Source organism: Vipera berus (assembly GCF_964194415.1).
Source record: "Vipera berus genome assembly, chromosome: 3".
Lineage (NCBI taxonomy): Eukaryota > Metazoa > Chordata > Lepidosauria > Squamata > Viperidae > Vipera > Vipera berus.
In genome coordinates, this window is record NC_138204.1 from 113,496,814 (window position 1) to 113,523,981 (window position 27,168).

General features: G+C 38.0%; 1 protein-coding gene across 5 annotated transcripts in view; it reads left to right on the forward strand.

Moving 5' to 3' along the window:
• COP1 (COP1 E3 ubiquitin ligase) overlaps window positions 1-27,168 on the forward strand; it is a 191,482-nt gene that overhangs the window by 139,268 nt on the left and 25,046 nt on the right. For all 5 annotated transcript variants that reach the window (XM_081325241.1, XM_081325240.1, XM_081325239.1 and 2 more), the window contains 3 exons: window positions 8,332-8,449; window positions 11,277-11,401; window positions 12,901-13,061. In XM_081325241.1, coding sequence (XP_081181367.1) covers window positions 8,332-8,449; window positions 11,277-11,401; window positions 12,901-13,061 — 404 coding nt within the window. The remainder of the gene's footprint in view (window positions 1-8,331; window positions 8,450-11,276; window positions 11,402-12,900; window positions 13,062-27,168) is intronic.

Here is a 27,168-nt window from a genome sequence, read left to right on the forward strand (position 1 = left end):
AGTACTGGTCAGGAACACTAATATATATGGTAAATAATTTCTCTTTGTTTTGCAAAAATTCATAGTGAAATTAATGACTGCAGCTGTGTTCAGCAGCTCTCATAATATTAAAAAAACTGTGCTGTTTCACAAGCAGATAATTTTTAATTCTCAGTTACAGAAATTACAGTGTGTTGGTTTTTGTTTACAAATTCAAATATCAGCTTTTTCTAATCATGAATGGCTTAAAACCATTTTAAAACCACCTTGCATTAACCTTTTCATATTGGCCAATTAAATTTTGAGTGGGATTAGTTTTATGTTTTTGGTAGAAATGTATTTAATAGAGCTTCTACATGTCATTCCATGACAAAGGAAATTAGATCAATAAAAAATCCCTAATGTGTGAAATCTGATTTCCATCACTTGATGAATGTCATCTGTAACCTCAAGCTGTATGGAAGCTATTTAAAACTTGTCTGATGTTCTCTTTTAGTCTACGCTTCCTTTTGGTCTACCTTATAGATAAATGGTATTATTAGACATCTATTTAAAAATAATGTAGTAAAGTGCTGATAGGGTGTGGTATTAATTTTATAGTCAAATCTTTGTCTCACATAAGATAAGTAGAAAAATTATCCATCTAAAATAGATAATAGTTTTAATACTAATCAATTAAATCTGTAGATTATACAGTTCTTGGAGAGGATCTAAAGCAGGCCTGAAGCTGTGAAAAAGCATTTGTTCCCCTTTAGTTTCCCCTCCTTGCACTTTCACAAATCTTTTCCTACTTTTAAAAATAATGTTATTGATGTTTTGGACTTCTGATTTGCCATCACAGTGCCATGGACGCTGGAAGACAAGCTCCGTCTTTCACATCCGATTTTGTCCTGCTGAGGGATCCTGGAAAGGGTCGAAAGACACCCTGTAGGGGCGCCGAGCAAGGAGGCAACCCCCACTTGATCACGGAAGGACGGCGGCCCTTCCGTTTGATCCAGGGAAGCCCCTCCAAACCGGCGAGGGAAAAACGGGCTATAGCAATATGGCTTGTCACTAAGCTGCTGACAACCAAAGTCAAAATCACCACCAAGCACCTTTAAAGCAACGCAGATGAAACTGGGTGAGATCTGATCTTCTATTTAAGACTTTAAATATTTTTTCCTGTAAAAGCTGCACAAAGTATTTTTACCCCTGTGAGGAGAGAGGGAAGAGAATTTCTACCCCACTCTCTAAGAAAAGCAGTGACTATCTACCGAGGGCAAACAAAGCAACTATAAGAACAATTTTAATCTAATTGTATGTATAGGCTTTTGAAACTTGGGGACTAAAAGTGTTCCTATTCTTACTGGAGATGTTTGTTTTTATCTAAAAAAAGAAATAAGACTTGAAAAACATATCATAAAAACTTTAGACTTAAAAAGATTTAAATGGCATCGGTGACATCTTGTGGCAAAGTATGGTATTACAACTTGTTATTGCCTAAAATAGACTTGGCTTAAAGCTCAGACTCCAGAAAAAACTTCTTTAACCTTGACAGCTGCCACCTGTGAAAAACTCAGCTGCAAAGAAGGAACTTCTGGGCGGCATATCTGTCCTGTTTGAACTATGAATGTAAACTTTTACTGACTTTCAGAGCTATACATGGGGAATTGCTTTCCTATTTCTTTACATAAGCATATTTTATTATACAAGATGATGGAATACCTTGTACTATAAACTCTTATTTGACAAACAATTTTTACTATAATGAACACCTATAACACGTAAAATAGATGTCCCATATCTAGCTATAAAAACAACTATTTTTAACATTTGATTCTAAAGTTTTCAACTTAAACTATCAAGAGAATATGGATGAAGATCAGGAAAAATCCTTTCCATGTTGAAATCAATATACGAAACTATTCTTTCAGCTTGTGACAAAATAAGATGCAACATAAATGAACAAAATGTCAGCTTAATTATACAAACCCAGATCTTGACTACAACCAAAGAACTAACAATGCAGAAAATAACAGGAGAAGTGGAACAACTAAATACTAAGAGGACTCAATTGACCAACAGATCCAGCGAACGGAAAAATCAGAACAGGGAGTGACAACACTGAAAATGGAAAAGACTTTTTATAAAAATCAGAAGAAATTTGAGGAAAAGGAAGAAGAACAAACTGAAGGGAAGATAAACCTATCAGGACAATTGTGGGAAATTGGAGTAATAGGGAGGCGATCTGATGAATACAAATGAGCTAGTTGTTCCCAAAAAACTGCAACCAAATGGTCTTTCTTATTCCAAATAATAGATAGATAGATAGATAGATAGATAGATAGATAGATAGATAGATAGATAGATAGAAGAACTATTTGATTATTTAAAAGCATTGACATGGAAGGTTAGTTGGCAAAGGAAGAAAGCCAGAGTAAGGCTGAAGAAAATAAGGGGTTTGATTTATTAGAGGGGATTTCATATTACTAATTGGAGGGTTGAACATGGTGGAAAATAGATAATTTTTAGAAAATAAAGTAACATAATTGAATAGTTAAGATGTGTAAGAAGACTAACAGAGTTTGGTATAAAAAGAGGAAAAAGGAGAAGTTGAGATAAGGAAAATCTTGGATCATCTAATGTAAAATATTTGAAAATCAGTTGAAAATAAGAATTCTGTATGCCCATTATGAGATAATAGATACTACCAGAAACAGAGAGGCAGTATTTGAGCTTTTAAAAATTAGACCTAAATGAAAAAAATGTATGTATATTACTGATTTATTTTTTAACCCAGACAATACATATAATGGTTTTGATTTATTAGAGGGGATACTATATTATTAATTAGATGGTTTAATATGGTGGAAAATAGATAATCTTTAGAAAACAGAACAAGACTATATTCAAATAGATGTGTATTTAGAATTTATACTAAAGAGATTTATGTATGTTATTAAACCATTGATTAACCCAGGCACCACGTTGCTTTTTAAATACTTAATTGTAAAATTAGAAAACTAATAAAATATTATAAAAAAATAATATTGATGTTTTTAGTAAATGTAGTAAAAACTACTATAAATTAAACTACATGGGAAAAGAAAAGTTAAAGAGTTTAGAAGGTGCAGGGGAAAAAACAAGAAAAAAAGGGAGAAGAAAAAAGAGAAAGGCAATAATAAAGAAGTGGCTTCCAATCTTCATCACATCGAGCATAAACTATTATAGTAAGTTTTTTGTTCTCTTTTAAAATTACAAATGAAAAAAATTCTTCCCGTAGCTAACTTACTTATGTGCAATCCACAAATTGTCACCTTTTCAGTCCTGATTAAGGGTTACCAGAAATGTCAAACAAATAGGAAATAATCTAGCTTTATATTCCTCTTTTTACTCTTCACAATCTTGACCTTTGAACATTCCAATGGCATCACAGGATTTGATATTTCCTCAGTTTTCGGCATTCAGAAGAAATCTTCAAAGGTTTCACCAGCCTACTTTGTAAATCCCATAAAGATGTTTGGCTTCATTCAGGATTTCTTCTTGTAGTTATTCCCTGTCCAGTTTACTTGGTTTGACTTTTGTAGTCCTATTGTGGTACTCACTTTTGTTGTCTTCCATGCTTTCAAATTCTATAATGTCTGACTTGTCTTTTAAAACTTTTCTCATCAACTTCTAAAAGCTTAACCATTCAAATCTTTAAAATCTGAAATTTAAAATATACATGAAATTATATCAATCTTTGTTATGTTCCTAGACTAGCATAGGCAAATATAAACATTGATTTAATATCCCTCAAAATATTTTTGCTGTTTCCCACCCTGAAAGTATTTGCTGCCTGTGATCTAGATTAAAGAGAATATTGACTGGTTTGAATGTGGTTTGAGCCATTGTTCTGTGTTAGTGTGGCAAGAAACTAATGGATTAAGATTAAAAGGCATTTATCACTGTTTCCTTGGTATGCTCTTGATTTTTGATATTACTGGAATTATCTCAATTTTTAGAGCATCTTAAATCTTTAGTCCAAAAGGAACGGAAAGGCCCTAAACCAGGGGTAGGCAACCTCGGCTCTTTTATGACTCATGGACTTCAACTCCCAGAATTCCTGAGCCAGCATGGCTGGCTCAGGAATTCTGGGAGTTGAAGTCCATGAGTCATAAAAGAGCCGAGGTTGCCTACCCCTGCCCTAAACATTATTAACTGTGACAATTTCAGTCCATCATAAATCATTTTGAGAAGCTTCTGCAGTGACTAGAGTACCTGTTGTGGCCCCCTCAAGCCAGTTCGAAGGAGGAGAAAGAGTTGGAACTGGGTCCATCCAACAGGGAAGGCACATCAGGGGCTGAGGACAATGCTGTCCCAGGCCCCTCAGGCATTGGGGGGAGGTGGTTGATCAGATAGAGAGCTGCCTGCCTGCATAGACATGGGAGGATCGGCTGCTGACCAACAGTGGTGCTGATAGACAGCCAATCTCCTCTCATGAGGAAACAGCTGCCTACTCCACTCAATCCAAGGGCAAGGAGAGCTGAGCATAGGCAAGCCCAGAGAAGAGCTGCAAGGCTACTTGGGAGGTGGTTGCACCCCACAAGGAACATCTGGAGGAGAGTAACTTAAGGAGAAGTCTTTGTCAGGAACAATTGTTTGCTTTGGCTTACATTCCCCTGGCTTTTACACATGCCTGTTGCTATTTGTCTTGCCTCGCTTGGAAGATTGCTCTTTGCCTTGTGTTTTGGACCTTGCTCTTGTTTTGTGGACTGCTTTTGGCCTTTGCTTCTCTGTGCCCTTGGAACTGCTTCTTTTCTTGGTCCTGTTTCTTGTTCTGCCCTTGTATTGGGCCTGGACCCTGCCTGGTGGACTGGAGTTGGAACCCTGGACCTTGCCTTGTGAGCATGCTCCTACTTTGTGGGTTTTCTTTGTACTATAGACTGTTGTTTGGGGGACTGAGGGTGTCTGCCTTTAGGGTAGCGTGAGGGTGAAGCCTTACCGGTTGTTAGAGGGCCATTGGCTGGAGCATTGGTTAGAGGCCTGCCTTGCCTTGATCATCTGGATCAGACATGTCAAACACAAGGCCCGGGGGCCGGATCTGGCCCGCGAAGTGGTTTCATGTGGCCCGTGAAGCCATCCTGGAAACAGTGAGGGACCAGTCCCCACTGCCTTGGCCCTGGCCCAGAGACCTTCCTTCTGCCAGAGACCCTCAGATCTGTCCCACTCCTGCCCAGGCCCCCATAGGCACCCTTGATGCGAACGATGTAGAGCTGGCCATGACCACCTAGTAGGCCATATGCACTAGCCACGCCCACCCAGTAGGCCACGCCCACCCTTGCCATACCCACCTGGCCCCTTGAGGGCAACTGCAGTGCTGATGCGGCCCTCAATGAAATTGAGTTTGACACCCCTGATCTGGATCATAACAGTACCTAAGATTTTTATATTTCTCACTTACAGTAAAAGGAATAACTTATGTTTCTTTAACAGATCCCACTTTTATCTTGTTCAGCAGAAGGTTCATATGATCTGTTGTGAGTTAGTGTGGATGTTGTGTTTAAATATCTGACTGTCACCAGGGAGACCCAACTTCTGATTCCTTCTCTCAACCGTACAAATTCATTAGATAACTTTGAGCCAGTCATGAACACATAGTTTCTCTGTCCAACCTATTTTAGTAGGTGGTGGTTATGGGGAAAAATTGTGAGGGGAGAACTGCATATCTGTTGTTTATAGCACTTGGAGAAAAGGGCAGGATAGAAATACAACAAATATAATGAGTCAGATAAAATGTTTAACTAGGAAACATGGCACACTGTTCAAGCACTAGTTAATGTGATAGACATTAATCCTGATGTAACTACTCAAAAATTGCAGCTTTGGATGGATAAAAATAATGACATCTCAATTGGGCATGGACATTCTAAAATAATAAATTATTGAGTGACTAATTTAAGAGCACAATAGCCATTCAGATAGTAATCAGAACAGGAGTTAATTGATGGCATATGCTACATATGCTGGGCTGAAGCCATATGCCATCAAGATTACAGTTGTTTATTGCAATATTTGGAAGAAGAATTCAAAGCTGCAAGCAGATGTTTTGGCTTGCTTCATTTATTCCCCATACTTGTCATTTTTCCTGCCATAGAGCAATATACTGTCCGTGTCATTTAAAATGTGTCTGTTAATATAGATTCTAGCTTTTTAGCTAAAAGAAAAGCATCAGTTGACAAATATTTTATTATTTTGCATTCAGATGTTATTAAAATCTTTTTTCCAGAGAAACATTCATTTTATTCTCTTGTAACTACAATGTAAGAGTGAGTTAAATAAATATTAGACAAATAGATTTGTTGAGGTTGAAATGATTTAGAGTCCACTTTAGCCATCTATGTAAAGAAACATTGAGCACTGCCACAAAAACTCCTAGGCTCTTTTATCAACGCTTTTGTCTAAGTCTGTAGGTCAGTTACATATTGACGGAATAGTTTTAGAATACTCTTGCTGATTGAGGAGACCCATTTCATTATGCTGTGCTATGTTGTGGAATGAAGGTAGTTCTAAACTTATGACAGGTAACTTAGCTACTGTTTGAAGTTCCGACTTACCTGAAAAAGGGCACTTAGGACCCAGAAAAGAAGTTCCAGAAGTCCCACTCCCCAGTGGTCACATGACCACATTTTGGACACTGAGCAACATTGCTGCATTTACATTGGTGATATGTTTTTTTACAATGCTTTTGCTGAAAACCAGCACTTTCGGTTTTCAGCAAAACTGTACCACAGCAAACAATGGTTTTGCTTAATGACTGCTGCAAAAACATTGTAAAATCAGGTTGGTCACATGATCAACCCATTTTATGATCGTTTTGACTTATAGCTGTAATAGGTTCCATTTTGGTCATAACTCAAGAACGTACTGTATTACTGCTGGTTAAGTATTTATTTGAACAACTAGCATAGTAGATAGAATTTATTACATGGAAGATCCTGACCTGAGAAATTAGGTGTCTTAGATAAGCTAAGCTTGATCAAACTGGTCTAGTATCTCTTCCTCTTTGCACTCTAGTGGAAATACCCAGTTGACCCAGTTGACCTACTTATCTGTGGCAGTGTCACAGGATAAGTCTCTTCAGGGCATTCTGAATAGTGAAGCACAGTTTCTGAGTGGAAATAGTCATTTGTACAGGTCAGAATTCAGATTAGGATTGAAATTTATGGAATTTAATCCATGGAATTGAACGGAGGACTTTGTGACGGTGGAAAAATTTACTTTAAGACTTGCAAGATTCTATTAACGTCACCTTACAATAAAGTAGAATTAGTTCCTCTGGGCATGCTTTCTATCTGGATTGCCTTGCAAGACTAGCAGTGATTTAAAAAAATGCTGGCAGCAGCAATATTTTGAGAACTTAATTAGAGGTTTAGTCTTAGCTAGTTACTATTTATTTTCTCCCTGTAATAGTTCTCTCCACAATTTAGTTGCTCATCTCTAAAAAAAGGCTGGTCGTATACCTAAATAGATCTTTCTCTTTCCAAACAGAAATTCTCCACATTACAGGTACTTCACAGGTTATGACCATTCATTCAGTGACCATTCAAGGTTACAGTGGTGCTGAATGAGGGAGACTTACTGGTTCTCAGTGGTGCATCTGCGTAGTCATGTAATTGGACATTTGACAACTGGCTCACAATTATTACAATTGCAGCATCTGCCATTTGCGACATTCCTTTTCAGCTTCCCCCAAGCAAAGTCAATGGGGGAGCCAACAGGAGGTCACAAATCACTCGTGTTCCTGCTACTTTTTCACTCACCCATGCTCTGCCCATGGCTCCGTAGACCCTGGCCTCAGCACCCACTTGCCAACTATAGTACCTGTCCATTGAACTTGTCTACTTGCTTAGACTATATAACAGGTGCTCGTGGAACCCACCTCCCTGCCCACCCATGTTCTGTATCATCTGCTCATGGCACTTGTCCACCCACCCTCTCAAGCTCTGAAGTGCCTGCTGATGGCACCTGCCTGCCTGCCCGTAACTCTATCCAGCCAGCCCGTCTCCATCTTTTCCCACATTGCAATCACATAAAGTCCTCGCTTAATGACCCATGCAGCCCTGGTGTTATGACAACAGGTGATAGCACTTCAAAAAAAATGGTATAATAATTCTGAAACGATTTACTTTTTTCTTTTTACAGGAAGGAAATTGTGTTTCTTTTAATTAGGAGAAAAAAATTAGAAACCTGTCTTGCTTGATAATTAGAATAAATGGGAAATAAATACCTAGGGAGAACCTCTTACCCCAATCTATGTAGCCTTAGGTTCAGTCTGTCTTATTCTCTATTGACTGACTAATATCTTCGTTTCCCCCCCACATTTCTCCAAAGATCACTGTGTCCACTACTACGATCTTCGGAACACTAAACAGCCCATTATGGTCTTCAAAGGGCATCGCAAAGCTGTTTCATATGCAAAGTTTGTTAGTGGAGAAGAAATAGTCTCTGCGTGAGTATTGTAAAAAGCTTCTATACTTTCTGATTCTTGGTGAATTTCAGAAAATCAGTATTTTGCACAGCTTACGAGTGAGATTGTAAGCACATACTACAGTGTTTGTGTGAACTGTCAATTTGCACAGCAGATTCTAGTACTTTTATTAGAACAAAAATAGAAAATGGTTTCTCACTTCCTTTGGATCCAGAGTGTCTCATTAGTGCTGAAGAAACTGAGAAAGTTATAACTATGTGACTAGTAGTTTTTTGTTTTGTTTAGTTCTTGTCTGTTCAGACACGCTTTTAGGATTTGCTGACAACATACTGAAACAAAGGCTTAATTCTGTGAAGACTTAATCTCATGTTTCTCTTTAGTATAATAAACACTGAAGAAGAGGTAATATCTGATTCCATTATTTTTCTGAAAAGTAGATTTTTTTTAACTGCAGATGTTCTAGGAATTGCAGGAGTGCCCTCATGTGGTAATATATAACCTGAGATTTGCTGCATTTGAAGAGTTGAAGTTTGGAGACTAAGGCAGCAATCATCTGATCAAATTAAGGAGTAAAGAATTAGCAGAAGGCAATTTATGTAATGATTAAACTACATTTGGAATTTAAAAACACTCTAGGCAAAATCTTAGTATTAGTTTAGAAGACTGAAGAGAGGCATATCAGTTTTTATGTACATGAATGGATGCGATAGGGAATTATTTTTCTGTGTGTGTGCCTTCGAGTCAGTGTTGATTTTTGTCAACTGCCTAGACAAGTTTCTGTACCAGTTAGTCTTCAAAACCATGTATGTTGTAAGTCAAATGGGACCCAATTTTACAACAATTTTTATGGTGGTTGTTAAGTGGATCACTATGATCATTAATTACATGGTTATTGAACAAATCCAGGTTCCCAATGGGCTTTTTTACAATGTTTTCCCAGAAATAAGCAAAAGGGCTCATAAATTGCTATCAGACGAACACAGGATGCCTTCAACAGGTTGTAAATGTGAGCTGCTTGCCAAGTAACTGAATTGCAATTACATAACCATGGGGAGGTGTAACTACAGGTTGTAAGTCACTTTTTCCGAGGCTGTTGTAACTGAACTGTTGTTAAATGAATGGTTGTAAGTCAAGGACTATCTGTAATTTTTTTGGCAAGATCTCAGAAATGTTTTGCCGTTGCCTGCTTTCTAGGACTGAGAGTGACAGGTCAAAGGTCACCCAGATGATTTGTGCCTATTGCAGGACTAGAAATGGCTTCTCAGTTTCTAGCTTGAGGCTTTAACCACTACACTAAATTGGCTCATAGGAGTGATAGTTAGGAACTAAACTAGAAATAATGGATACAAGTTGCAGCTATCTAAATTTTGTTTCTTATGTTTGCATTACATTCTTACAAAATGCTCGATGTTAAGGTTTGTACAGGTAGTCATGGTGGCACATAGTTAGAATGCAGTATTGCAGGTTAATTCTGCTGACTCTGATTGCAAGCAGTTCAGCAGTTCAAGTCTCATCGGCTCAAGGTTGACAGCCTTCCACTCTTCCAGGGTCGGTATAATGTGGACTCAAATTGTTGGGGGCAATATGCTAACTCAGTAAACTGCTTAGAGAGGTTTGTAAAGCACTGTGAAGCAGTTTTGCTACTGCTATTGCTAGTCCTTGATTTGTTTAGCAACTGTTCAAAGTTTGGCAGCACTGAAAGAAGGGACTTAAGATCAGTCCCCAAAGTTATGACAGCTATGGCTTCAGCCTACATTGCAACTTGGAGGCTTCATAGAACTCCAGAGCTGTGGTGTGCCAAGAATATCAGAGTCACAGCCTACTCCTTCCTTGGCCTCCCTGAACTCATGCTGCAGTGCAGGAGGACTCCAACTTGCACACGGCTTGCATTGGACCTGTGAAGGCTTCCTCTTCACCCCTGTAGTAGCCTCCATGTTCTCTCTTGCTTAACAACTCCACGTGTATGGGGTTACAAAAGGCAACTAAGACTGCTGTTTGCTGTCGCTAAGTGATGCGGTCACATGACATTGCATTTTATGCATAGTGATGGCAATCCCAATCCCAATGGTCATACATTGGGGACTACCTGTGTAATAGTGGAATAGTATACTTAATGTACATTTGGGTTCACCATCTCTACAGATTTTTTTAAAAAACTTGGTCAGCTGTCGTGGAAGGTTTAATTGGTTTTACTCAAATTAAAGAAGGTTGGAGTAGATGATCTTTATCATCCCTTCCAATTCTACAGTTCTATGATTCTGTATAACAGGTATCCTTTAGGATTCATTCCACTGGTGCAGGGGTGTCAAACTGCCAGCCTGTGGGCCGGATGCGTCATTGGGAAGCCACGCCCACCCCATTGCCAGCAATGGCGAAAAAGCTCCGATAAGTTGTGGGACGTCACATGATGTTGCGAGTTTGACATGCCTGCACTGGTGGAAGCCTCAGTGAATTAAATGTAAAAGTAATGTTATGTAAATTTCAGTAAATTTAACAAGATTCTACCGAAAAATGTCTCTTGGGATTCTTCATAGCTTTTCATTTTTCTATGAATATGTATTGTCTAATAATTGCAAGGCTATTGATACTAAAGCTGACTTCTTTACTTGAAACAGGTTTTCTGTACCCCTTCCCAAAGATTTAAAGTATTTTTGCTTGGAAAACAAACCTTTGCAGAACCCAGGGCGTGTTGAATGCAGCTTCCCTCTTTGCCTGCATTGTCCCAGGCACGGATGGTACCAGAAATCTGTTTTCCGCCTAACTTAAATTTTGCACACTGCTGATTTTGCCTTCTTGGGAGTCTCTCCTAATTTCCAATTTATTTGTACGTTTGTATCTCTGTCCTTAGGTCAACAGATAGCCAGCTAAAGCTATGGAATGTAGGGAAGCCACATTGTTTGCGTTCTTTTAAGGGTCACATCAATGAGAAGAATTTTGTAGGCTTGGCATCTAATGGAGACTATATTGCCTGTGGTAAGTAAACAGCTGTTTGAACAAAGAAATTTAAATCTACTGTCAAGTTTAAGCATTTATCAGTGTCAAGTTTATGACAATACATTACAATAAAACTGAATACACTATGAAATATAAACAAAATCATTGAATGGATCCATCCCTTTTCTTGATAAAAAAGAGATTCTTATGTTTAAAAATATCCCTAACAGCTGCCTGCCCACCTGTTTTCAAGAAATGTAAAAGAAAGAGGTTCAAAACTTTGAGAACATACTTACTTGTTTATCCCAAATCATTATAGTTCAAACCAACTGGAAAAACTGAGTAATCTCAAACTTTATAAAGGCAAGGGAAAGAACTATTATTCAGTTTTCCAGTTGGTTACATAAAGTAACCTATTGTACAATAACATAGCTTACTGTACTTTTCAGTAGTGAAAAATATCCCCAGTTCTTCAGCGTAATCTCCTTTGGTCTGTACGCTGAACTTTTTATTACTTCTTAGGTTCTAAATCCTTTTTGGTGTTTCAGCATTCTCCATTTATTTATTTATTTATTTATTTATTTATTTATTTATTTATTTATTTATTTATTTGATTTATATACCGCCCTTCTCCTGAAGGACTCAGAGCGGTGTACAGGGCAATAAAAATAAGAATACAGGATACAAGATTTAAAGTTAAATGATTGTGCCCAGTGTAGTAGGTTAGTTAAAATAATGTTAAAACCCCAAACCCATCAGGCCAGGCCGGCTTGTTCGAATAGATAAGTTTTTAGATCACGCCGGAAGGAGCGAAGGTCGGGGGCCATCCGGAGTTCAGCCGGTAAGCGGTTCCAAAGGATTGGTGCACCCACCGAGAATGCTCTCCCCCTGGGGGTCACCAGCCGACATTCTCTGACCGGTGGTACCCTGAGGAGGCCCTCTCTGTGGGAACGTACAGGACGGAGGGAAGTTGACGCCGGCAGTAGGTGCTCCCGTAGGTAATCCGGACCCATGCCATGTAGGGCTTTGTATGTCATCACCAGCACCTTGAATTTCACCCGGAAGGCAACTGGAAGCCAGTGCAGCTCACGGAGCAGAGGTGTAATATGAGAGTATCGGGAGACCCCCAAAAGAACTCGTGCAGCTGCATTCTGTACCAGCTGAAGCTTCTGAGTGGTTCTCAAGGGCAGCCCCATGTAAAGAGCTCTTAACTCTTAACATCTGAAGTAGGTCATAGAAAATATCTTCTGGCATCTAGAGTCATGCTATTGCAGAGAAAAGTTGCAAATGTTACATCTTCAAATATACGCTTCTTAAATTGTGTTAACCTTGGTAGTTGCCATCTTCCATTCACTTTCTGAGTATTGGATACTTGGAATGAGTTGGTTATATCAAATTATACATCTTATAATTAATCTAACTCCTATATTAGAGTTTTCTGCTGTAACCAGAACAGTTTTAGTGGAAAGTTTAGATTGGGCTGGAACTGACAGAAATAAATATTGCAAATCAACCTGTATTTTTGTTTTTGGTTGTAGGAAGTGAAAATAATTCGCTTTACCTGTACTATAAAGGTCTCTCAAAGACACTGCTAACCTTCAAATTTGATACTGTAAAAAGTGTCCTGGACAAAGATCGGAAGGAGGATGACACAAACGAATTTGTCAGTGCTGTATGCTGGAGAGCATTACCAGATGGGGTAAATATTTTGTTATTTTTTTCTTCTTGCCAAGGAGCAAAATAATGAGAGTTTTGCAGGCCATTTATTTGGATCAACCTCAGTCTAGTTGTGAACATGTCAGATTAATGGAAGTTTTCCTTTTGGATCCTTAAATGACCAAATTTGGCTTTCTCAAGAGTAATAACAACTACCACTACTTAGAATTACAGATAAAGGAATATAAGCAGATGTTAATGGATTATCAAAACAGATATCACTGGACTAACATGCAACAAATCTTACCTTTGACCTATATCAAGATTTGCTTTTCAGTAGCTTTCATCTTTGGACAAAGATTATATTTATTTTTTTCTTTGTATAGTTGTTTTAGTGTATAGATAACTTCTTAGCTACAACCTGTGAGTCTTTTACTTCTAACAAACTTGATGCCTGTTCCTGCTTTCTCAGCCCAAATAGATGCCTATCAAGCATCCCTTTTGTTGTTGTTAGTTGCAAAGTCGTGTCTGACCCATCGCAAGCCCATGGACAATGTTCCTCCAGGCCTTCTTGTCCTCTACCATCTTCTGGAGCCCATTTAAGCTCATGCCTACTGCTTCAGTGACTCCATCCATCCACCTCATTCTCTGTTGTCCCCTTCTTCTCTTTCCCTCAACTTTTCCCAGCATTAGGCTCTTCTCCAGTGAGTCCTTCCTTCTCATTGGGTGGCCAAAGTATTTGAGTTTCAACTTCAGGATCTGGCCTTCTAAAGATCAGTCAGGGTTGATCTCCTCTAAGACTGACGGGTTTGATCGCCTTGCAGTCCAAGGTACTCGCAGGAGTCTTCTCCAGCAGCATAGTTCAAAGGCCTCAATTCTTTGGCGCTCAGCCTTTCTTATGGTCCAACTTTCAGAGCCATACATTGCAACTGGGAAAACCATAGCCTTGACTATACGGACTTTTGTTGACAGGGTGATGTCTCTGCTTTTTAGTGTGCTATCTAGATTGCCATAGCTTTCCTCCCCAGGAGCAAGCATCTTTTAATTTCTTGGCTGCAGTCCCCATCTGCGGTGATCTTGGAGCCCAGGAAAGCAAAATCTGTCACTACCTCCATTTTTTCCTCATCTATTTGCCAGGAATTGAGAGGGCTGGATGCCATGATTTTGGTTTTCTTAATGTTGAGTTTCAAGCCAACGTTTGCACTCTTCTTCTTCACCTGCAACAAGAGGCTCTTTAGTTCCTCTTCGCTTTCTGCCATGGTGGTATCATCTGCATATCTTAGGTTGTTGATATTTCTCCCAGGAAACTTAATTCCAATTTTTGATTCATCTAGCCCTGCCTTTCTCATGCTCTGCATATAAGTTAAATAGGCAGGGTGACAGTATACAGCCTTGACGGACTCCTTTCCCAATTTTGAACCAATCAGTGGTTCTGTGTCCAGTTCTCACTGTTGCTTCTTGACTCACATATAGGTTTCTCGAGACAAATGAGATGGTCTGATACTCTCATTTCTTTAAGAACTTACCACAATTTGTTGTGATCCACACAATCAAAGGCTTTAGCATAGTCAATGAAGCAGAAGTAGATGTTTTTCTGGAACTCCCTAGCTTTCTCCATGATCCAGCGTATGTTGGCAATTTGATCTCTAGTTCCTCTGCCTCTTCGAAATTCTGCCTGTACTTCTGGAAGTTCTCAGTCCACATACTGCTGGAATCTAGTTTGTAGGATTTTAAGCATAACTTGAAATGAGTGCAATGGTGCGATAGTTTGAACATTCTTTGGCATTGCCTTTCTTTGGAATTGGAATGTAAACTGACCTTTTCCAATCCTGTGGCTACTGTTGAGTTTTCCAAATTTGCTGGAAAATTGAGTGTAGCACTTTTACTGCATCGTCTTTTAAGATTTTGAATAGCTCAGCTGGAATACTGTCACCTCCAGTATCTTTGTTGTTGCTCAGATTTCCTAAGGCCTATTTCACTTCACATTCTAGGATGTTTGGCTCGAGGTCAGTGACCACCCCATCATGATTATCAGAGACACTAAGCTCGTTCTTTTATAGTTCTTCTGTGTAATTTTACCACCTCTTCTTAATCTCTTCTGCTTCTGTTAGGTCCCTGCCATTTTGGTCCTTTATCATGCCCATCTTTGCATGAAACGTTCCCTTCTTGTGATGGTTTTAGTTGCTACCTCTTCTACAATGTTGAGAACCTCCGTTCATTGTTCTTCAGGCACTCTGTCTATCAGATCTAATTCCTTAAATCTATTTGTCACCTCTACTGTATATTCATCAGGGATATGATTTAGTTCATACCTGAGTGGCCTAGTGTTTTTCCCTACTTTCTTCAATTTAAGCCTAAATTTTGCAACGAGAAGTTCATGATCTGAGCCACAGTCAGCTCCTGGTCTTGTTTTTATTGACTGTATAAAGCTTCTCCATCTTTGGCTGCAGAGCACATAGTCAATCTAATTTCTGTGTTGACCGTCTGGTGATGTCCATGTGTAAAGCCGTCTCTTGGGTTGTTGGAAAAGAGTGTTTGCTATGACCATTGTATTCTCTTGACAAAATTCTATCAGTCTGCGCCCTGTTTCATTTTGTGCTCCAAGGCCAAACTTGCCTGTTATTCCGGTTATCTTTTGGCTTCCTACTTTAGCATTCCAATCCCCCATGATGATAATGACATCATTTTTTGGTGTTAGTTCTATAAGGTGCTGTAGGGCTTCATAGAACCGGTCAATTTCATCCCCTTCAGCACCAGTGGTTGGGGCATAGACTTGGACTACTGTGATATTGAGTGATTTGCCTTGGGTTCGCACTGAGATCATTCTGTCATTTTGGGGATTGTATCCTAGTATTGCTTTTCCTCCTCTTTTATTGACTATGAAGGCTACTCCATTTCTTCTGAGGGACTCTTGCCCGCAGTAGTATACCTGATGGTCATCCGAATTAAATTCACCCATTCCTATCCATTTTAGTTCGCTGATTCCTAAGATGTCGATGTTCAGTCTTGTCATCTCTTGTTTGACCAGGTCCAGCTTTCCTTGATTCATGGATCTTACATTCCAGGTTCCTATGGAGAAAAAATCTTTACAGCATCGGACTTTCCTTTCACCACCAGACACATCCACAGCTGAGCGTCCTTTCGGCTTTGGCCCAGTCGCTTCATTCTTTCTGGCGCTACTAGTACTAGCCCTCTGCTCTTCCCCAGTAGCATATTGGACGCCTTCCGACCTGAGGGGCTCATCTTCCAGCGTCATATCGTTTTGCCTTTTGGTACTGTCCATAGGGTTTTCATGGCAAAGATACTGGAGTGGGTTGCCATTTCCTTCTCCAGTGGATCACATTTTGTCAGAACTCTCTCCTATGACCTGTCCGTCTTGGGTGGCCCTACACAGCATAGCTCATAGCTTCATTGAGTTACGCAAGCCCCTTCGCCACAACAACACAGTAATCCATGAAGGAGCAAGCATCCCTAGCTATCATAAATGGTTCCCCCCCCCCATCACATGGCTGCATGTCTAGCAGGTCAGCTTTATGACTGGTTGTATTGTGTGGTCACATGACCTTGATTCACAGTACTTTTTGCTGGTTTCTAGCATTTCTTGCCAGTATCCAGCAAAAAAAATGCCCATTCAAATTAATGGGTTCACTTAAAGATTATCATATTCGCTTAACAACCATCATGAAAAAGGACAGAAAATTACTCATCTTGATGCCTGACTTATGACTGTAACAATTGACGACCATAATTCCTCAGAGCTTATTTGAGTTAGTGAAAATTTAGAATTCTATGTTAGTACCAATTTTGCCTTGTGCTCTGAATGCATCTTCTTTCTGGTTGTGCTAGAAAACAGTCTTTGCAGGTTTATGTTGTTCAGGAAGCTGGAGGTGAAAACCTCTCCCCTCCAAGTTTCCATATATTGACCTGACCTCCTGCTTTGGATAGTGGCTTGGTAGTTCCTACTGCCACTGTCAGTCCTTTGGAATGTTTCACCTGGTATGTGAGAGAAACAGAGGTTTCACATTCTTTGCTGCCTTTCTAGCAATTAAAGGTTAAAATGCAAAAGTTGAAATCACTTTTATAGTATCACCTCCATATCATGTATTATAGAGGTATGTTAGCTAGAGATTTCATCCTTTCTTCCCCCAGGGAGTAATAGAAATTACCAAATCATTTTTAAAAAAATGTAATTTCCTAATTTCCACTCTTCAAAAAAAACAACAACAAAAACCCACAAACATTCTGTTGCCCAGATCATGGTCATACAACAACTTTCAAATTAGTAATGAAAGAAAAGTAACCCAAACCAAATGTAATTTTCAGTCTGCTGCAAATAAAGAGATTGCAAGAAGTGTCTATAAAGGGTCTATTAGTGATCCATAATAGTGAAGATGTTGGACTAGGTCTTCGAAAGCTTGGATTCAAGTTTCTCCTCAGGCATGGAAGCTTATTGGGTGACTTTGGGCTAGTTACACTCTCTCAGCCTTTCCATTTTCCAAACAAAGGGTTCAATTATTCACTATTTTTGGGGGAAAATTAAGAATGTTTCTAGAGCCTATATAGAGCCTTTCATAATTAGAAATATGGAAATAATTAAATAAACTAGGACATGCAGTCTGTTGGAAAAACTAACAAAATATTGAGAAGATTAGCACTCCTCATACACTGTTTTGGGGAGAAAGTTCCAGAGAGACTGGGGAGGTCAAAAGAAGCTAGAAAAATCACCCTTTGCATTAATTTTTGTATGCAGGGACAAACTTTAAGACTTCAATCACATGTCACAAACATCATCTTGACTATTTTAACACACAACCTAGGGATGCCAACAACATAGATCTTAAAGCACCTTTTGGGCAGTTAAGTCCTCAACTTATGAAAGCAATTGGGACCAGAATTTCTATCTCTAACTGATGTATTCATGCTACCACTAATGTGGCAACAGCAATCCCTGGTCCTAGTTGCCATCATTAATCAACTCCCATGGTGATTAGATAAGGAAGCTTATTGCCAACTTTTCATAACCAAAGACATTGGGGAAGCTTGTAGGAAGTTCAAGTCCCAGGGCTGTAGACATATAAGTGGCTGCTGCTGGGTGGGGAATGACCAGAGAGGATGTGAGAGAGGGTTGCTGAGGCTGTATGCAAGGTGCATAGTCAGGGATAGTAAGAGGGGGTGTGCTAGAAAGGGTCAGAGAGGGGGTGCATAAAGTATGCCTTGAGGATGAGAGGTAGTGTGCAAGAGACATGATATGGATCCAGGAAAGTGCACAAGGGTGTGATGGAGGCATGGTGCAGGTCAGGGAGGGTTTGTGTGGTGTGTACAAGGGTGCAAGAGGTTTGGGAAGGATGTACAGATGGGTCCAAATGGCTGGCATAAGCACACAGGGCATGGGGAAGAGTGTGTGGGTGGGGGATACTTATCCCAGTGACTTGTGACCTTCTCTGCTGGCTTCCCCATTGACTTTCTGAGGAAGCCGGCAAAGAAGGTTGCAAATGGCATTCACATGATCGAAAAGTGCTGCAACCAGTTCTAAGGGAAAACTGGTTAAATGCTTAGATTGCAATTGCCTGACTGTGGGGTTGCTGGGATGAGTAGAACTTCGAGGGCCAATTGTAACCCTGATTCAGTTAGCCCCACTGTAACTTGGAGTGCTTGTTGGCCCAATGGTTGCATACCGAGGACTACCTGTATTACTTTAATCATAAACCAACAATGAAAACAGAATATGAAGCTTAGCAATATCATTGTGAGAGAGCCAGTTTGGTGTAGTGATGGGGGCACCAGACTAGAGGCAAGGAGACTATGAGTTCTAGTTCCGCTTTACACACAAAGCCATGTTGGGTGATCTTGGCCTAGTCAATCTGTCTCAGGAATAAACTAAGAAAACATTGGCAAAACATTTCCAAAAATCTTGCCAAGAAAATTGAAGAGTCAAATCCAAGCAGTCACCAGGAGGAGTCTGACTAAAGACTGACTCAAAGGACACCCCTAATCATGGTACATCTTGGAGCTGCGATATGGGTTTCCAAATGCATTAGATTTGATTACATTTGAGCAAAGGTCCTGTTAGGCTTCTGCTGATGTTGCTTAAAAATATATTGTAATATTAACTAAGTGTATTGTAAGAAATCTTATTTGAGCTCTTGCTGTTTGAGTAAAAGTATTATATATAAGCCCTATGATTACATAGATTATGCATAGCTTCAATTTATTAGCATCATTATAAAATAAGTCATTTAATCAGTATGTTCATTGTAATATTTTAAATAGATTAGCCTGGAAAGAAAGTAGAATTTAAGTGTTTTGGAAAACTATCTGGAAATAAAGATAAGAGAAAATAGAATACAAATTAGTCATAAAAATATCTAGAATCCTTCCAGAGAGAAGCTCTGAAGTAATGGTAATAGAGAATTGTGGAAAACTCATAAATTTCAGTTCTGCCGAAGGGGCCAGAATTATTGGTTTACTTAAATCAAGTTCTGTTAATTGAATAGTTATTCTGCATCACTGAAAAAGTATTCTGTTAAAAAGCAAGCTAAGAAAGCTAAAGCTGAAAAACTATCCTGTTCCATGTTTTTGAATATTCAAGAGAATATAAAATAGTACTACTAGTTTGTGTGTGTGTGTGTGTGTGTGTGTATTCATTTGCCCTTTTTCGCATTTGATTGAGAAATGGGGCTGATTTGAATTTGTTGACATTTGAGGAACACACTTTGAAATTATCAGTACGAAGTGATCTGATCCTCATCTCTTGGACAAATAATATAGGTGTGTGTAGAGAGATAGAAATAGATAGATAGATAGATAGATAGATAGATAGATAGATAGATAGATAGATAGATAGATAGATAGATAGATAGATAGATAGATAGATAGATAGAGACAGAGAGACAGAGAGACAGTATAGAAATCAGATGAAACAGACATGAGAAGCAGATGAAATGGAAGAACACTGCCTATCTGCAATTGATATATTTCTATTTTTTATAAATTCTAAATTCACCATGGTAGTAATTTTTAAACTGATTTAAATCAAGATTAGACATTGTAAATGGGGGGGGGGGACACATTCTAAAGGCCACCTGCATTTCATCTACATTAGCCATAATGAAATACTGGACTCAAATGATCCCTTTAGTAATATATGAGAGGGCTTTTCAACTGGTGGTATGCGTACCACCTGTGGTATTTTGCCACGTGGCAGGTGGTATGTGACTGTCCTAGAGATGTGTAGCAGAGGAGGGGAATGAGCCGAAGCGACCCAAGCCTGAGGGAGAGGCAACTGCAGCTGCAGGACTGTCTGGGCTGGGCAGAAGCCCCAGGAGCCACGAGAGCTCCAGCTGATTGGTACTTCCGGAAGCAGTGCGGAGCTGGAGGTGAACTGAAGAAAAATGGGGGGGGGGAGAGAAGAGGCTATAAAAGGAGGTGGAAAGGGGGAAAAAAGACAACAGGGAAAGAGAAGGAGAACTCAGTAGGCAGTGAGGAAACAAGGAAGAAACAGCAGGTGTTGCTGGAAGAAAAGGTCCCCTGGTTCATTTTCTCCAGCCAGGAAAATGCAATCAGCTCTGATGAAATGAAAAGCCGGCAGATGAGCATGTCAGAAAGGAGGTGGGTTTAAGCCGCCCTGAGTCTTCGGAGAAGGGCGGGATATAAATGGAATTAAATAAAATAAAATAAATAAAGGCTAAAGCTTTTTGCAATTGCTGGAGCCTTTCAGTCTCGGATTGCAACATTGTGAAACGTGACACATGTAAGGCAGTTTAAAGAAGAAGACAAAACCTGGAGTTTGTGTTTCTTTATTTTGTGAGCCTTTCTTGCTTTGCACTTGATTCCTGTGTCTTTAAGGGTACAGGGAAGGGATTGTCAGTGGGGGTGTGTGTGCATTCTTACTACACTCAGAAAGGAGAGAGGAAGAAGGGCCGACCAGCTAGCTCAGGGGTCTACAAACTTAGCAACTTTAAGACCTGTGGACTTCAACTCCCAGAATTCCTCAATCAGCCATGATGGCTGAGGAATTATGGGAGTTGAAGTCCACAAGTCTTAAAAGTGCCAAGTTTAAAGACCCCTGAGCTAGCTGGTAGTGGTGCATATTAATAAACATGGATAAATTCATCATACATTTGTCAGTGCAAAGGGAAAGTGATTCAGCAAAGGAACAGCCACCGAAGAAATTAAAACTGGTACTTTTTTCCTTTATTTCTACAGTTTATAATATTTTATTAGATTATAGAATAAAATACAAAAATACAAAAGCAAATAGTAGGACACAGTGGTGAGGAAAAAGGGGGGAAAGTGAGGGGGAGAAGGGAAAAAGAACAGACTTCCTCTGTTGCAGTGGAAGGAAGCATTAACATTGAACCTCAACTTTTTACTTTTCCATACAATTATAAACTAGCCATTTTTAACAAGAAATGAATCTAATCAGTAAAACCCAAAATCCACCGCCTTTTTTTAGACAAGTTTTTGACACCTTGCTAAGCACTGGTGGTACTCAAATATTGCCATGTCCTAAAAATGGTACAATCTGTGAAAAGGTTGAAAAGCCCTGATATATGACCTCAAGCTCCATACAGAGGAAAGAATTTTGGAACATTCTTTGATTTCTTTCAGCTAATAAAGAGCCATTTCACCTATTCTGAATTTTGACAACATAAAGGCACATTGTATACAACAGTAGGAACTAATAGACTTTTTCTTTAAATATAGGGAATGTCCATTCATCTTTATAATTATATTAACTAAAATAATTCCTAGAATAATTTTAGCAAGTACTTCAATGTCATCTTTGGATTATTTAGAATTTGAATTTGTCATGGCTGTGAGGCCCAAAAGAGCAGTATGGCTGCATCTGGTTGTTGTCACCTATTTAGCACCAACCAGGGAGCACATGTAGTTCAAGGAATGCCTTACCCCCATTAATGTTTCATATATAATTATGTGGTCTCTCTCTCTCTCTCTCTCTCTCTCTCTCTCTCTCTCTCTCTCTCTCTCTCTCTCTCTCTCTCTCTCTCTCTCTCTCTCTCTGTGTGTGTGTGTGTGTGTATGTGTGTGTGTATTCTCTTCTTTTATGTTCTCATCATATGCTAAATAATAATTTGGAATAATCAATGACCTGAAAGGCATGTCTGTGGCAATAAATATTAGACTTACTATGAATAAAATACTATTTAATTAAATTCAAACATTTTAAAAATACACATTTCTAATCTATAATCATTAATTTTTACATCTTTTACTTTCTTTTGCTCAGTTTCTATACAATCTGCTATCTATGAACACAATTTTTTAGCTAAAGGACTAGAAGGTTATCTCCTCCTTAGTTTGAGCTCTAATATTCCCAATTGTACAAGAGTCCACCTTACTTTGAAATGTGTAATATCAGAAATGCTATCATTTATTTAGCATGAACTGAAAATGTTCTGTATTAAGTAGTTTTTAAACAGAAGTTTTGTAAAGGAATTATAAAATGTATTTACATTTGCATATAGAGCATATGCATTACAACTTCTGCTATATTCTAGGCTACCATAGTAAATATCATTTTACGTGAATAATTAGAAAAGGTGGCCAGTTTAGCAACTCCTTTACTCATTATTATCACCTCAACAGTAACACTCTTGAGATCAACATTAGTCTGCCAAGCTGTTATTATTAGTGGCACACTTGCCAACTCAAAACCTTGGTGTTTTGACACTTACTTTCTTTTGGAAGTTTTTAGAGATAATACAATAATACAAAAAAGGGAATTTAGAATTATCCATCCTTCCTTCCTTCCTTCCTTCCTTCCTTCCTTCCTTCCTTCCTTCCTTCCTTCCTTCCTTCCTTCCTTCCTTCCTTCCTTCCTTCCTTCCTTCCTTCCTTCCTTCCTTCCTTCCTTCCTTCTTCTTATCCAAAAACTTTTTCACTTCATGAAAGACTATTACAATGTCAACATTCCTAGATCCCATTCATTATTCATTATGGGTTCATTGTACTTATTACCCTTGTGTTTCTTTGAGGTTTAATAGTCTACTTTTGAAGAGTGTTCTCCCATGCAGCTCTACATTATATGGTATCTGCAGCACCAAACAGCATTTCATTATATCTTTCTTATGTGTAAAATTGGTAAAAGAACACCCTACAAATGAATGGTATCAGAATTTTCAGAGTGAAAATAATTGTGTTTTTGCTGTCTACTGCAGCATATCTTAATGTAATGTTGCATTATCCATTGTATTCTCATAACAAGCTCAAGAAAAGCTATCCTGCAAACGTACGTCTCACTTCTAATTATTTATTTTTTTTACTTGTTTTATACACTTTACATTTGATATGTAGATAGATGTTAAATGAGGTTGGTTGATAGTTGAATTTGAAAATTAACTTAAATATTGGTTCTGAAATATCACAATAGACCACAAATTGCATGAGTAACTGTAATCTTCAATAATAAAATTAAAATAGTTTTGTTTTTGATTCTTCATTATTTATCGATCTTACTCCATTTCAAGAATCTAGCTCAGGGGTGTCAAAGTTGCAATGTCACGTGATGAGTTGCAATGTATCGCAACTTTTTTTCCATTGCCGGTAATGGGGTGGGCGCGGTTTTGCCATGACTCGTCCGGCCCTTGGGCCTGCAGTTTGACACCCCTGATCTAGCTTAATAAAATACTTCGATTTTAACCTTGTCTTGTATTGTTGGAATTACAGGTGTGTGATTCAAAAATTTTGGAATATTCTAGTTTTCTACTTGGCAGATTGAAAGAAAAATAACTTACATTAATACATGCATGATACTTTGATAACCCAGAAAAATCATAGTTTGGGGTACAATTGATCAGGCATATCTGTTTGAGAGGAAGGAAATGTAATTGAACTAACAGAGAACCAGAAAGAGGTATAGGCGCTGCATATAAACCTTCAAACTCTTCTAATCTTAGAGTCCTAGACCTTTTTTACTATAGCTGTTGATCCTTAGTCATGCTTGATGGATTTCCTGGAGCTATTGATTTTCTTGGACCTGTTTAATTTTCAGAGACATCAAGTCTGTTTTCATTCTGTTCTATCTAGTAGAGGTGCTCATTCAGAATATTGTTTGACCTGTAGGGAACTTAGAAACTAAACATTTATTCATAATGTTTTAATAGTCTTTTTTCTTTCACTTGTTTTTTTCCTCTTTTTAAAAAAATATGAATAAAAAGAGATAAGGCAGTACAAAAGAGAATAATTATTCTAGATTGAGTTACTGTAAGTTTGAAGAAGCATGCATGAAGCTTCTTCAAACTTTGAATTCAGAATTTTCATTGGGTATGTATGTGGAATTGTTATCTCAGACTAGAGATGAATAATAAATTCATCTACATCAACTTTCAATTAATTAATTAATTAATTAATTAATCAATCAATCAATCAGTGGAACAACCTGCCTCCAGAAGTGGTGAATGCTCCAACACTGGAAGTTTTTAAGAAGAGACTGGACAGCCATTTGTCTGAAATGGTATAGGGTTTCCTGCCTTAGCAGGGGGTTGGACTAGATGACCTCCAAGGTCCCTTCCAACTTCTTCTTCTTCTTCTTCTTCTTCTTCTTCTTCTTCTTCTTCTTCTTCTTCTTCTTCTTCTTCTTCTTCTTCTTCTTCTTCTTCTTCTTCTTATTATTATTATTATTATTATTATTATTATTATTATTATTATTATTATTATTATTATTAAACTGGAAAACGTTTTTGCATGCCTCTTTTTATAGATTTCAAATAAAATGCCCCCCTTGAAAATTAAAAAGAGGTATTATGCTCAGGAAGGCAGAGAAGAGATGGTGTGCTTCACAACAGATTACACGCATCAGTTCTGATATCAACTGCTTTTCTGAATATATATTTTTCTTTTTCTCTACTTTCTTAAGAAAAGATATACAAGGCAACAGAATCCTCATTACACTAAGTTTTCGGAATGCACAGTTACAAAAGCATCTAGATGTGGTTATATTCTCAGTTCACTTGGGATTGATGACAAGAATTAACATGCCAGGCTGTTTAAAAGGAAGTGTGATTTTTGAAGAATTCTTAAAATACTCTGCAGTGTATTGAAAAGATTTTAAAAATAACCAGTTTTAAATCATTCCCCCCTCCCCCCAAAAAAACCTCCAAAACCTGAAAAATAGTTTACTAGTTTTTGGGTAGTTAAATATCTTCTCTAAAATTGGAGTTTGCAGAATTAATAAAAACACCTACATTGAGATATTGATGATTTATTTGATTAATGAGCTAATTTATTTGACTTACATTTGCCTTTCTTGTTCAAGTAAGATTTATAAAAGTATCTAGCCTGGGACAATTCAAATAAACTAACTGCTTTGTTGCCTTTTACCTACCCACACCAGGATTCTGATTATACATGTTGTGACTGTATCCTTGACAACAAATTCTACTAATTGAGAGGATATTGTATGTATAAAATAAGAGCGGTGTTGTGGCCTAATAGTGAAGACACTTGCTTCCAACTTGGAAGGTTGAGGATTCAATCCTAGGTAGTAGCAGATGTTTTTCTCTCAGAGCACAAAGAGAAAATAATTGCTGCCAACTCCCTATAGGCATCAGGAAGGGCATCCAGCCAGTAAACCCTCAGATCCATTCAGTCACCCTGAGTTTTATGCTGAATTAAGGGATTACAGGGTTGTAAAAAATTATATGTGTAAAATTGTGCTACATTGAAACTGAGCTTTCTATATAAGGTTCCTTATAAGAAAACATACTTTCTACCTGTACTGTAGTTTTTATAGTTACACAAATGAATCTCTGCCCAATTCCATTAAGGAACAACAATTTCACTTGCTCTACAAATTCATTGTAAAAAAATTTAGCGTAAGGATTATATAAAGAACATACTTTCATTCATTATTAAAGCCACCATTTTTTTTAAATTAGCGCTGGGAGGGGGGCAAAATTGTGACACTTAGTACTCTAAACTCTATTATTTGCTTTCCCATATGGCATATGTCCTACTGAGCTGCCTCAGGAAATGATGTCTTATTCTGTTTATTGATGGAGGGAAAAAGAGAATTAAATGTTATATTATCAGTATTGACATCAATCTATTGTGACACAGCAAGCAAAATAAATGGCATGTCAATAAAAGCAAAAATAATCTCAGTAGAAAATATTTTATGAAAAGGTTTGATAGATAAAAAGTACAAATATGTTATGCTGGACATGTCATTACATCTGCAAAATAGTTCGGAATTTATGAGGCAAGGACATTTACTCTAATTGAACAAAGTTTCTAAAGCTAAAATGGAAAATGAAAAAGGTGGTTTCTAGCCTTTATTGGTGCGTGGATTTAAAAGAAAAATAAAAGTAAATCCTGCTTTAAAAGTTCTTAAAACTCTTGGAACTATAGCACATAATTCCAATAACTAAAGGAGGTGTTTCTAAATTTTACAGTATAATTAGACAAATTTTGGACAGAGACAGAGGCTGCAATCTAGTGCCTGTATATATAGTAGACTGCACAAAGGTTTCTAAACCGTCCATCACCAAAAGGAGATGGATCAAAAATCTGGAACACATATTTTATTTGGATTGCAGATGAATGAGATTGGAGGTGGGACTGAGAGTATTTGCCTTAAAGAGAATTTGCTCCCATCTCAAAACCAGTGCAGTTGTTTTGGATTGTTTTTATTGCTTTTAGCTGTTTTATCATAAGCCTCAGAGTGATTTGATTGAGATGGGCGTCCATATAATTTAAATTAATTAATTAAAATGATTCTACTAAAACCCAGCTATTTCACATAAGCGGTTTTTTCTAAACCTTTCGACTGCTAATACTATTTTTAAAACTTCATTTCTTTCCCATCTGCTCTGCTTCATAATAGAATACTTATGAATTTAAAACTTGTGAGGTTACAAAGAAATAGCATTCTCCAAGTATGCTGGGGAATGTTCAAGTAATTAACATTTTATTAGTGAGTATAATAGTAGACTTTCTCACTTAAAGTTTCTCTGACATCTGTGTGCTTCCAGAATTTTAACAAGCTATATTAGAGAATTCTGTTTTCCTTTTGTAATAAAGAATCTTTTCTAATAGGGATGTAAAAAGCATGTCCCAGCAAAGTAATATAAGCAGCCAGTCAAAACAATATAAGCAGCCATTTTCTCTGGAAGGCTCAAATTTTTGCC